Raw genomic sequence first — 13,972 nt, 5'->3', positions numbered from 1 at the left:
CAACACAAGCTCGACACCATCAAGGACAAAGCAGCACACAAACATTCAAACCCTCCACCATCGACGAACAGTGGCAGCCGTGTGTACCATCTACAAGATGCACTGCAGCAACTCGCCAAGGTTCCCGAGACAGCACCTTCCAAACCCACGACCACCACCATCTAGAAAGACAAGAGCAGCAGATACCTGGGAACCCCACCACCTGGAGGATCCCCTCCAAGTCACGCGCCACCCTGACTTGGAAATATATCGGCCGTTCCTTCACTGTCGCCGGGTCAAAATAGGGAACTCCCTCTCTATCAGCACTGTGGGCATACCTACACCTCAGGATCTGCAGCGGTTCAAGAAGGCAGCTCAGCACCACCTTCAGATGGGCAACTGGGGAAGGGCAATAAATGTTTGCCCAACCAACGACGCCCACATCCCGTAAATTAATTAAAGGAAGATAGGGGACTGAATTCTCCGCCATCGGGATTCTCCGTTTGGCCGCAGCCCGGGAATTTCCCGACGGCTGCCCGCAGTGGGAAACCCCATTGACTGGCTGGCGAGACGCAGAATCCCACCCACTTTGTATGGCCTCAGGGTGTTCCAAACAATGGTCTAGGGAGGTGGGCTGGATGAATTCCCAGCTCAGAAACCGATAACGTCATTTTATAAATTCACACTCCGCAAGTTTACTATTGGTGCAAAGTCAACGCCATCATGAAACATTTCATCAATGCAGAACTTTTTCTTCAATTTACAAATAGGGGAAGAGGGTGAGGCTGGATAGAAAGCAAATTGGAGAGAGGGTCACCTCCATCCGTCACTGAGCCCAAGTCTATTCCCACAGGAACTGCAGCGTCAGTGCGAACCAGCCATCCTCACACCAATGTCGCAGTTACTGTTTAATCACACACGCAAGACCATGTAGGCTCAAGGATTCGAGTATAGGAGCAGGAATGTCTTGGTAAGACCACAGCTGGAGTATTGTGTGCAGTTTTGGTCTCCTTCTCTGAGGAAGGATGTTCTTGCTCTGGAGGGAGTGCAGCGAGGGTTTACCAGACTGATTCCTGGGATGGTGGGACTGATGTACAAGGAGAGACTTGGGTCGATTAGGATTGTATTCGCTTTGGGCAGCATGGTGGCACAGTGGTTAGCACTGCGGCCTCACGGTGCTGAGGACCTGGGCTCGATCCCGGCCCCGGGTCACTGTCCGTGTGGAGTTTGCAAATTCTTCCTGTGTACGTGGGTCTCACCCCCACAAACCCAAAAGACATGCAGGGTAGGTGGATTGGCCGCGCTAAATTGCCCCTTTATCGGAATTTCCTTTTTTTAAAAAAAAGGATTATATTCGCTGGAGTTTAGATTGGGGGGGGGGGGGGGGGGTATATCATAGAAACCTATAAAATTCTAACTGGACTGGACAGAGTAGATGCAGGAAGGATATTCCTGATGGAGGGGAAGTCCAGAACTAGGAGTTACAGTCTATGGATACAGGGTTAAACCATTTAGGACTGAGATGAGGAGAAATCACCCAGGGAGTGGCGAGCCTGTGGAATTCACTACCAGAGAAAGCAGTTGAGGCCAAAAATGTTCAAGAAAGAGTTAGATGAGGCTCCTAGGGCTAAAGGGATCAAAGGATATGGGGGGGCGCAGGGAGAAGCAGAAACAGGTTACAGAGTTGGACATCAGCCATGATCAGAATGAATGGCGGAGCAGGCTGGAAGGGCCGAATGGCCTCCTCCTGCTCCTACTTTCTATGTTTCTATCTCTGTTCCTAACCTGGTGTTCATCTCGTTGAATAGGAGCTGTACCAAGCAGAGCAGGTTCATTACTGAGAGCCTCTGCATGCAGTCTGGTTATTCTCTTCCCGCGTAACGAGACATTTGGAAAGTATTAAAAGATTCAATTGCCTGTCTTACTGAATTTTCGCAACAGTTCCCGGGAAGGGATCACGTTGACTCACCTCACATCCAATGGTGTCGATCTTGTGCTGCACCTGAGGAACCCATTGCCTGATGATAGCGAAGAGCTCGGGGATGGTCGTCTGCGGGTCGAACAGGATTTCTTGGCAGGCGGGGTCATTCGGGTCAAAGAACGTGAAGGCTGCGGAGGAGAATATTTATTTTTTTGTCAATTATTTTTTATTGATTTTGCGCAAGAGGAAAGGAGCAGGTAAACAAAGTGCGAATACGGTGCCCAATAAACGGACAAAAAATACTATACCACAAAAAAAGTAAAATTGATGGTCGACAGTAATTCAAAGAACGAGACAAATTGTTGCCATCTACAAAAACATTTTCAGTGGCCCATCTTGTGGCAAACTTAACCTTCTCCAAGTATAGAAACGACATACAACCTGGATGAAGCATTGGGTGGCTTTGGGGTCTCCCAGTTAATAGAATCCACCTGCGGACTATTAATGATACAATTACAATGATGTCTGTCTCAATCTTAGTGAAACAGGCCAGTGCAGATGAGGCTCCAAGTATGGCTGTCAAAGGACAAGGCTGTAGGGTGGTCTCTGGGACATTGGAAAGAGTGTCAAAGAAGGATGGCCAAAAAGCAGTCAGGATTTGGGTCTGGTCTGCAGGGGCGAATGGGAATCTGTCGCATGTGTTGCTGGTGTTGGAGAACAACTCATTCTGATCTTGATAAAGTAAATTCTGTGCAGAAATTTCAGAGATAAAGCATAGAATTTACAGTGCAGAAGGAGGCCATTCGGCCCGTCGAGTCTGCACCGGCTCTTGGAAAGAGCACCCTACCCAAGGTCAACACCTCCACCCTATCCCCATAACCCAGTAACCCCACCCAACACTAAGGGCAATTTTGGACACGAAGGGCAATTTTGGACACTAAGGGCAATTTATCATGGCCAATCCACCTAACCTGCACATCTTTAGACTGTGGGAGGAAACCGGAGCACCCGGAGGAAACCCACGCACACACGGGGATGATGTGCAGACTCCGCACAGACAGTGACCCAAGCTGGAATTGAACCTGGGACCCTGGAGCTGTGAAGCAATTGTGCTATCCACAATGCTACCGTGCTGTTCGCACTGTTGCTTCACAGCTCCAGGGTCCCAGGTTCAATTCCCGGCTTGGGTCACTGTCTGTGCAGAGTCTGCACGTTCTCCCCGTGTCTGTGTGGGTTTCCTCCGGGTGCTCCGGTTTCCCCCCTCAAGTCCCGAAAGACGTGCTTGTTAGGTGAATTGGACATTCTGAATTCTCCCTCTGTGTACCCAAACAGGCGCCGGAATGTGGCGACGAGGGGATTTTCACAGTAACTTCATTGCAGTGTTAATGTAAGCCCACTTGTGAAATAATAAAGGTTATTATTATTATCCAAGGATAAGAGGATGTGGAGTTGACCTGACAAATGGTCCTCTCCCACCAGTTGTCCACAAGGTTCAGACCACGCTCCACTCCCCAATCCTTTCTTACCTTATAGAGAGGATATCATGAGATCGTCCAACCTTGAAATATAACCGCTGCTGGTTTGAGGCAATGACAAAACCCCTTCCAACAATGCGCTTGAGGAAAGGACATTTAGCGCGAGGAAATATTTAGAAAAAAATTGTGAACATCCAATTCTTTTTTCCAATTAAGGGGCAATTTAGCGAGGCCAATCCACCTACCCTGCACATCTTTGGGTTGTGGGGGCGAAACCCACGCAAACACGGGGAGAATGTGCAAACTCCACACGGACAGTGACCCAGAGCCGGGATCGAACCTGGGACCTCAGGGCCGTGAGGCAGCAGTGCTAACCACTGCACCACCATGCTGCCCCTATGCAAGTAAATAAAACCACGGGCTTGAAAATAGCAGGAAAGATTAGATTCTGCTAAATTAAATTTGTCTGCAAGTTTGCTAAAGTTGGCAAAAGTTCCCGTCCACAAACAGGTCAGTAAACCGTTTGAGTGCCTTCTTCCTCCACTAGTAAAGGCCGAGACAAGCATGGCGGGCAGGAATAAGGGGTTATTACAAATAAGACCCAATAGCTAAGGAATTTCTAAAGCAATAATAATAGTATAATAATCTTAATTCTCACAAGTAGGCTTACATTAACACTGCAATGAGGTTACTGTGAAAATCCCCTAGTTGCCACATTCCGGCGCCTGTTCGGGTACACTGAGGGAGAATTCAGAATGTCCAATTCACCTAACAAGCACGTCTTTCGGGACTTGTGGGAGGAAACTGGAGCACCCGGAGGAAACCCACGCAGACACGGGGCGAACGTGCAGACTCCGCACAGACAGTGACCCAAGCCGGGAATCGAACCTGCGACCCTGGAGCTGTGAAGCAACAGTGCTACCCACTGTGCTACCGTGCCGCCCTAACAGAAATCACTATGGAATATAACGTGTATTTGGAGGGGGGCACACATTAAGGCAGGAAGCGAGGCAGAGCAGCAGGAGTGTGCGCTTCCACAAGGCGCCAGTTTAAACTTGGATCATGACGCATGTTAAAATCCTTTGAATATTAGTCGCCCTATAATAGTTCAGTAGATTAGGAAGAGCAAGCCCACCAACCTGTCTCCCTATCTGAAGTATCATTCTGCTCTCGGAGTTCTCCGCTGCCCAGATAAATGTTGATATCAGACGTCTAGAGGTTACGATAGAAGGAGGCAAAGGTCAACTATTTTCCCAATATCCTGCATCGATTGGGAGGGTGAGGTGACAGAGAAAAAGTGACTGAGGTGTTGATATGAGGGTCATCGGCAGGAGTTTGGGTGCATTAGGATGGGCAGTATTGCAGTGGCGGACATGCTGATGGGGAGAATGTGGGTCTGAGAGTTCAGCGTTGGATAGGGTTCCAAATTCAGCTAAAAACAATTACCATAATCCTTGGGCAGTGGTGCAGGGGCAGAGGGGTGAACAATGGCTTTCTTGCGTCTCTCCAGCACTGGGCTTTGGAATTCTGCCGGCTGATGATCCTGAGGTCCTTCATGCTCCTCGTCCGAAGCAACATCTGTCACATTTTCTTTTGTCATTTTCAGCTGCTTCTGAAAAACAGTCAAAACGACACAGGGTGAAATTCATCAACGCTGGACCAAAAAGCAAAACTCTTCAAAAACTCAATAATCCCAACCCTTTGTGATAAAGCATCTGATAAATCTTCTTGGGGGTTTAATCACAAACTCGATGTGCAATGAGGGAATCTCACCATCATGTCCCTGATGGCATGACTGCCATGTAGAAAATGTCTCCTCCCAGGATTCACAAAGAGGGTCACACTATGTCTACAAAATACCATAAAACGGCTGGCACGGTGGCGCAGTGGTTAGCACTGCTGCCACATGGCACCAGGGATTGGGTTCGGTCCCGGCCCCGGGTCACTGTCCGTGTGGCGTTTGCATTTTCTCCCCGCGTCCGTGTGGGTCTCGCCCCCACAACCCAAAGATGTGCAGGGTAGGTGGATTGGCCGTGCTAAATTGCCCCTTTTTAAAAAAGATTTAGTTTTTTCCAATTAAGGGGCAACTTAGCGTGGCCAATGTGCAAACTCCACACGGACAGTGACCCAGAGCCGGGAACGAACCTGGGACCTCGGCGCCGTGAACAGCTGTGCTAACCACTGCGCCACCCTGCTGCCCTTGAATTACTCTTTCGTTGGAAACCAAGTTTTTAAAAAATGAAAGGCTTTCAATTTAAAATAACATAAAAACTGGTCAATAAGTCACATAAATCGATCCGTAGCAGACAGTTTAAAAAAAAATTCTTTAGGAAAGTGCTAGGCAGAATTCTCCCAACCCCCCACTGGCAGATTAAATGATCGGCTGGGGAAAATTTAGCAGGAAACACAAAAGTCGGTTTAATGCCAGCCTAAATTTCCCGCGGGATCGTCCGCTGCTGCCTGCCGTAGCAGATCGGGAAACTTGCTGGAGGCCAGTGTGAAACTGATTTGCATCCCGTGAACGAGGTGGATATGAAAGCCCGGCCACCCACTCCTGATTCTCCGTAACGCCAGCGGGAAAACACAGCGGACAGAAACATGACCAGAACAAGGTGGCGCACAGGTGGTCGGCACTCACCTGAACCATGCCCTAGTTCCCTCCGGAGTTCGGGATGGAGGCTGCCGGCAACCTTGGAGCCTGGAACACAACGGCAGTGGGGGGGCAACCTACAGGTGGATCATCCAGATTCAATTTCCTGCAGGAGGTTCAAATTCCAGCCCCAGAATGTTCCTGGAATTCCACCTTCTTTCTCAGGCGGTCAATCTTCCAGTCTCAGAGTGCTCGTGGCGATCCATCTTCATTTTCAGGAGATCAACTTTCTTCTTCCAATAGTGGGCCAGCGATGTCGGGTGCCTTTTCAATCTGCCACATGGGTAGGGTGGCGGACTACGCGCCATCACGTCTGGCTCAACACGGAATATGGCTCAACACCCCTGGGTGCGTAATTAATGTGGGCGGGGGCCAGGAGGTGTGTTGTGTGTCCCTGCAGGTGTCCACAGCGGGAAACACTCCCTGTTCCCGCCCCCGCCACAGGATCTGGTCCCCAGATGGGAGGATTCCTCCCCAAGTTCCAATTCCTCGGCTTGTGTGGATGTCCAGTGTGGCCTACAGGGCGGGGATGGTGCAAGAGACATGGAGGGTTGGTCATGGCACCAACCTCGACACTCATGGTCTCAACTACATCTTGCTCAAGGCTTCATCGCCTGACCTTTCACTGCCAACCGCCCTGCCATTGGTCACCAGACGCGTCTCCCCCCCCACCCCCCCGATACCCCAACTTCCCACAACCAATTGAGAAGCATTCAGACACCTCGTTACTTAATTAACGGATTCTGAACTTCAGTGAAACACATCCAGTTTTTTTTTCATAGTTAGTAATAGAAAGTGACTAAAGAAAATGTTTTAAAAGGGCATTATCTTTTGAATATTCCAGTGATATTACCCCATCGGGTGTGACAGTTCCTCAGAGACCAACCTTCCATAGAAACTATAGAGAACAGCACAGAAGGAGGCCATCCAGCCCAACTTGCCCATGCCAGCCCAAGGACACCAGGTGTCCTTTCTAATCCCACCTTCCTGGATTGGATTGGATTTGTTTATTGTCACGTGTACCGAGGTACAGTGAAAAGTATTTTTCTGCGAGCAGCTCAACAGATCATTAAATACATGGGAAGAAAAGGGAATAAAAGAAAATACATAATAGGGCAACACAACATATACAATGTAACTACATAAGCACTGCATCGGATGAAGCATACAGGGTGTAGTGTTAATGAAATCAGTCCATAAGAGGGTCATTTAGGAGTCTGGTGACAGTGGGGAAGAAACTGTTTTTGAGTCTGTTCGTGCGTGTTCTCAGACTTCTGTATCTCCTGCCCGATGGAAGAAGTTGGAAGAGTGAGTAAGCCGGGTGGGAGGGGTCTTTGAGTATGCTGCCCGCTTTCCCCAGGCAGCAAGAGGTGTAGACGGAGTCAATGGATGGGAGGCAGGTACGTGTGATGGACTGGGCGGTGTTCACGACTCTCTGAAGTTTCTTGCGGTCCTGGGTCGAGCAGTTGCCATACCAAGCTGTGATGCAGCCAGATAGGATGCTTTCTATGGTGCATCTGTAAAAGTTGGTAAGGGTTAATGTGGACATGCCAAATTTCCTTAGTTTCCTGAGGAAGTATAGGCGCTGTTGTGCTTTCTTGGTGGTAGCGTCGACGTGGGTGGACCAGGACAGATTTTTGGAGTGCTAGGAATTTGAAACTGCTAACCATCTGCATCCAATCCATAGCCCTGCATTTACAGCACTTAAGGTGCAGATCCAATTACTTTTAAAAAGAGTTTAAGCTCTCTGCCTCCACCACCAACTCGGGCAGCGAATTCCAGGCACCCACTACCCTCTGTGTAAAAACTTTCTTCCTCATGTCCCCTCTGCACCTTCTGCCACTTATCCTGCATCTCTGTCCCCTGGTTCTAGAATTCTCCACCACGGGAAACAATTTTACCCGGTCTCTGGTGTCGTGGCTGAAGACTCCAGAACAACTACAAAAATGTTACAGCCCCTGCTCACAACCCAGACATCACTTATGGAATTAAATTCAATAAATCTGATAGTCTGTGGACTGACGTTAAAAATGAAATCAAAGGCTACTTGTGAAAGCTCAACTGATGTATTAATGTTCTTCTGTGTCCTGTTCTGGCCCACATTTGATTCCAGTCCCATAATTCTCGGTTGACTCAAAGTCCTGTGAATAGCCACAAGCTACACAGCTCGGGAACAACTAAATGTGACCTTTCCTCCACTGATAACGCCCCAGACTGATGGAAACACTTCAACACGACAATGATATCAAATCTCAACTAAAATCGAGGGGGGGTGGGGATTTTTACAATTTCGGGTTAGTCAGGGAAGAGGTTAATTCATTCATTGTGATTCACTGCACAGGAGTGGGCACTGACACAGCAGCCTAAACCTTTACTATCAAGCCCTCTTGCCAGGTTACACGCTCCAATCCAATCGTTTTGCAGACAGATTAATGGCTGTGTGGCTAGTTTAGCACATAAAGGGTTCAACCGTAAAGATAATTTAAAAGCTCAGCACATTTCTCACCCTATCTGCAAATTGTCTGCTTCATAATTAGGGGTTAGAATTACTCTCAGTTTGAGGGGGTGGGGGAGGGGATGGAGCAGCTGACTGATAAAGACTTATGTTTTTACCGTGTCGCTCACAACCTCAGCCTGTTCCAAACCTTCTCCAATTCTGCCTCTTCCCATCGCTCCACCATTGGCGGCTGCTTTCGGCTGCCTGCCTCCCGAGCTCCGGGATTTCCTCCCTAAACCTCTCCACCCCCACTTAAACAAATCCTCAAAACCTACCCCACTGTCTGAACATTCGTCCTCTTGCTCTAATCCTAAACCTGAAAAAGGTTACCGCGAAAGGGGTGCGTAGAAGGCACCAAAGAAACTCGGGGCCGAAGAAACAATGGTAACTCAGAAAGGCTAATACTCTTCTGTACAGATTTGCCCGGACTACTTTCCACTCTCAATTCCTCCCCCTCCTGTAGGACACAGCTTTCCTCCAGTACACAGCGGCCTCGCCGCCACAGGCTGAAAATCCAGGGTCTTCGGAGAAGAAGTGCTCTTTCTGAGATTTTGTGGTCACATTGCCAGGACTACAGCAGTCGCCAAAGTGCGACATTGGCTATACAGCAGTTTGGGATGTCCAAATGTGGTAAGATTTAACTTTAGGATGTTCTCTCTGTATTAAAGATGTGACAAAAACATTTTTTTTCTTTTATTCGTTCATGGGACGGGGATGTCGCTGGCTGGAGCATTTATTGCCCATCCCTAATTGCCCTGGAGGGGTCAGTTAAGAGTCAACCACATTTCCGTGGGTCTGGAGTCACATGTAGGTGAGAACGGCAGATTTCCTTCCCTAAAAGACATTAGTGAACCAGATGGGTTTTTACGACACTCGCCAACGGTTTTATGGTGTCATGTGAGAGTACCTTTAAGACGTGGATGTTTAAGCAATGTACCTTTAAGAAAACAGTGATGTCAGAGAGTGGGTGGAGCTGGGCTTTAGATCAGCCATTTTGCAGTTTTAAGTTTCAGTTTGAAAAGAGCTTGGGAGTGTCTGTGTTTGCAGTGAGCTGGATCTCTGCAATGAAAGACTATCACTGGATCATTTGGGTGATTTAAACTCATAATAGTAAAGCCTTTAACCTGATGTGATTTTGTTTAAAGGTGTTAAGTCTCTTGGAAGTTTGAAGGAACATTTTGAGGGATTATTTACTGTTGCAATATTTTCGGAGTTATCTTTGAAGTAAGGGGTGTTAAGAGGTCCAATGTTTATTTAAGATGTTAAGTTGAGTTCATAGAATAAACATTGTTTTGTGTTTAAAAACCCATGTGTCCATAATTGTAATCCCACACCTAGGGGAAAAGCCATGTGCTAGGAAAAGCAACAAATACATTAAAGGGAGAGGTTGGTTGAACTCCATGCTACATTTTGGGGTTCTGAAAACGCCTCACCCATAACAATTGAGGGCGCGAGGGAGATAAAAGTCTATCTATTCGATTGGCTTTTGTGAACTTAAAGACAGTGAAGGATCGTTGCTTTTCCGGTGTGGTATTTTAATTTAAGTGGGGAAGGATTGTTGCTTTTCCGGTGTGGTATTTTAGTTTAAGTGGGGAGAGTGTTGTAAACAATGGCTCTTTCAGGGGCTCAGACGTTTTTGGGGGTGGAGAATGTCACACGTAGTACTTTACGGACAGAAACAAAAAGCAGACTGTTAGATTTGGCAAGTGCATTGCCGTTAACATTACCTGACAAAATGCGAAAAGGTGAGGTAATTATGGCGGTGGTTAAGCATTTAAAGTTGCCTGAGATAGAGTTTGACTCATTGGAAATGGCAAAAATTCAGTTGCAAATTAAACAAATGGAACATGAGAAAGAATTAAAGCGGCTTGCATACAAGAGTGAGAGAGAGGAAAAAGAAAGAGAAAGAGAGAGAGAGGAAAAAGAGAGAGAAAGAAAAAAGAAAAGGAGAGAGAAGAAAGGAGAAAAGAAAGAATAACCCTAGCTGAACAAAAAGAAAATGAAAGGGAGATACAGATCAGGGAAAAAGATAAAGAGGAGTTTGAACTTCAGAAAATGGCTATGAAACATGACAATCAGTTAAAATTGGCAGATGTAAAGGGAAACGTACAGTTGGATGATAGTGAGGAGGATAGTGAGAAAGAGCGTCATAGTCGAAGGCTTGGTGGGAATCTATTTAAATATGTCCAAGCATTGCCAAGGTTTGACGAGAAGGAAGTGGAAGCCTTTTTGATTTCATTTGAGAAGGTAGCTAAACAAATGAAATGGCCACAGGACATGTGGGTGTTACTTATTCAAACAAAGCTGGTAGGTAGAGCGAGTGAAGTGTTTGCATCACTACCGGAGGAGGTATCTGGAACGTATGAGGAGGTGAAGAAATCCATCTTAAGTGCTTATGAGCTAGTGCCTGAAGCTTACAGACAAAGGTTTAGAAATTTAAGGAAAGAATTTGGTCAAACATACATGGACTTTGAAAGGCTCAAACAGAGTAATTTTGATAGGTGGATAAGGGCTTTAAAAAATAAACCAATCATATGAAGCTCTCAGAGAAATTATACTTTTGGAGGAATTTGAAAATTCAATTCCTGATGTGGTGAGAACTCATGTGGAAGTACAGAGGGTTAAAACTGCCAGATTAGCAGCGGAAATGGCAGATGATTATGAATTAGTTCATAAATCAAAGATTAGTTTCCAACATCAGTTTCAGCCGGTGAGGGATAGAAACTGGGGACATGAGAAATACTCAAGTGGTAAAGGTAAAGGTGAATTGATGGGAGACAATAAAGAGAGTGTACCTCAGATTAAAAAAGAAATCCAGGAGGGTGGAAAAGAAATGAAAAGTTTCAGATGTTTTCACTGTAATAAACTAGGCCATTTAAAGTCACAGTGTTGGTGGTTGAAGAAAAGCACTGGGAAGGCTGATGTGGTAAAACATGATAAGATAGTGGGGTTTGTTAGAGTGGTAAAGGAAAGCCCAAGGGAAGCGAAGGAGGTGCAAACAGCCTGTTCAAGAAGTAATTGTTAAGAAGGTGCCAGATGTCTTTAAAGAATTTACTTGTGTGAGTAAAGTTTACTCATGTGTATCAGGAGGAGCAGGTTAAGAAGTCACAATTTTAAGAGATACAGGGGCGAGTCAATCTTTAATGGTAAGAGATGAGGAATTATGTAGTTTGGGAAGAATGTTGCCAGAAAAGGTGGTGATATGTGGAATTCAGGGTGAGAGGAGTAGCGTTCCATTATATAAGGTAAGGTTGGAAAGTCCAGTGAAGAGTGGTGAAGTGGTAGTAGGAGTAATAGATAAACTATCTTGTCCAGGAATACAGTTTATCTTGGGTAATGATATAGCTGGATAGCAGGTGGGAGTGATGCCTACTGTGGTTGATAAGCCAGTAGAAAATCAGTCAGCTGAAGTGTTGAAGGACGAATATCCTGGGATTTTTCCGGATTGTGTAGTAACAAAGTCGCAAAGTCACAGGTTAAGACAAGAGGATAAATCAAAGAGTGAAGATTAAGTTGAAGTGCAATTATCAGAAACGATTTTTGATCAGATGGTTGAAAAAGAACAAGAACAGGTGAAGGATGAGGCGGATATTTTTAGTTCAGGAAAATTGGCGGAGTTACAACAGAAAGATGTAGAAATAAAACAGATATATCAGAAAGCATATACGGAAGAGGAATCTGGGAGAATACCAGAGTGTTATTACTGTACAAATGGTGTCTTGATGAGAAAAGGGAGACCTGTACATATGCAGGCGAATGAAAAGTGGGCAGAAGTTCATCAAGTAGTATTGCTGGTAGGTTATAGAAAGGAGGTGTTGCGAGTTGTCCGTGAGGTAACAGTGGGAGGTCATTTGGGAACAAAGAAAACTCAAGCTAAAATCCAGAAACATTTTTAGTGGCCTGGACTACATTAAGATGTAGTTACATTTTGTCAATCATGTCACACATGTCAAGTGATAGGGAAACCTCAAGCAGTGATAAAACCAGCGCGCTTAATACCCATTCCAGCATTTGAGGAACCTTTTACAAGGGTCCTAATCAATTGTGTAGGACCGCTTCCTAAAACAAAAAGTGGGAATCAATATCTTTTGACTGTAATGGATGCGTCTACTAGTTTCCAGATGGCATTCCAGTACGTAATATTACAGCTAAAAGGATTGTGGAGGAGTTACTTAAATTCTCTACCAGATATGGACTACCCACAGAAATTCAATCGGATCAAGGAACAAATTTTACTTCAAAGTTATTCAAAGAGGTAATGGATAGCTTGGGAATAAAACAATTTAAATCAACTGCGTACCATCCAGAATCGCAGGGAGCGTTAGAAAGATGGCATCAGACATTAAAGACAATGTTGAGGGCGTATTGTCAAGAATATCCAGAGGATGGGGATAAAGGAATCCCATTCGTATTGTTTGCAATTAGGGATGCACCTAATGAGTCTACCAAATTTAGTCCTTTTGAACTAATTTTTGGTCATGAGGTAAGAGGACCACTTAAATTGATTAAGGAAAAATTGGTGGGTGAGAAATCGGAAATTACACTATTGGATTACGTATCAAATTTTAGGGAACGATTAAATAGAGCAGGTGAATTGGCTAGACAACATTTGAAAGTTGCACAAAATGTGATGAAACGGGTAGCGGACAAGAAATCCAAAGTTCGTAGTTTTGCCAGTGGGGGTAAAGTTTTAGTGTTGTTACCAGTGGTAGGGGAGCCTTTAAAAGCTAGGTTTTGTGGACCGTATCAGATTGAAAGGAAATGAAGTGAGGTGAATTATGTGGTAAAAACACCAGATAGAAGGAAGACTCACCGACTGTGTCATGTGAATATGCTTAAAAGGTACTTCGAAAGGGAAGGAGAGAAAAAGGAGGTTTTAATGATTCTAACTCAAAGTGATGAACCAAATCCAGATGAATGTGAATTTAACATACCTCAAATTAAATTGGAAAATGAGGATGTTCTTAAAAATTGGGATGAATTGTTAAGTTACCTTCCAGAGGAATAACGAACTGACCTGAAAGAGTTATTGATATCACATGGGTAAGTTTGTAGAGATAAATTGGGAAGTACTAAAATGGCTATACATGATGTAGATGTGGGAAATGCTGTTCCTATCAAACAACATCCATATAGACTTAATCCTTTAAAATTGGCACAGGTTAACAGAGAGATTGAAAGTATGCTTAAAAATGGCATAATTGAAGTGGGTTGCAGCCAATGGAGCTCACCCATAGTGATGGTACCTAAACCAGACGGTACCCAACGGTTGTGTGTGGACTACAGAGAGGTGAATGCAGTTACAAGAACGGACTCTTATCCTATCCCACGTTTGAAGAATTGCATTGAGAAAGTGGGACAATCTGCTTTTATTTCCAACTTCCAGACATGGAAAGAACATTTAAAACATCGTATGGAGTTCTTCGGTCGACTTCAGGTGGTGGGTTTGG

At 45.5% G+C, this 13,972-nt stretch overlaps 1 protein-coding gene across 2 annotated transcripts in view; it reads right to left on the bottom strand.

Annotated features, from left to right (window-relative positions):
* Positions 1-13,972, bottom strand: part of clip3 (CAP-GLY domain containing linker protein 3) — an 82,968-nt gene that overhangs the window by 52,997 nt on the left and 15,999 nt on the right. For both annotated transcript variants that reach the window (XM_072489955.1, XM_072489956.1), the window contains exons 2-3: positions 4,822-4,987; positions 1,949-2,088 (exon numbers count right to left, since the gene is read on the bottom strand). In XM_072489955.1, the coding sequence (XP_072346056.1) occupies positions 1,949-2,088; positions 4,822-4,975 (294 nt within the window). In that variant the 5' untranslated portion in view covers positions 4,976-4,987. The remainder of the gene's footprint in view (positions 1-1,948; positions 2,089-4,821; positions 4,988-13,972) is intronic.

Source organism: Scyliorhinus torazame, chromosome 25 (genome assembly GCF_047496885.1).
Source record: "Scyliorhinus torazame isolate Kashiwa2021f chromosome 25, sScyTor2.1, whole genome shotgun sequence".
In the NCBI taxonomy this organism is placed as follows: domain Eukaryota; kingdom Metazoa; phylum Chordata; class Chondrichthyes; order Carcharhiniformes; family Scyliorhinidae; genus Scyliorhinus; species Scyliorhinus torazame.
The sequence above is the reverse complement of the archived record's forward strand: the minus strand, read 5'-3'. Positions and strand labels throughout refer to the sequence as shown.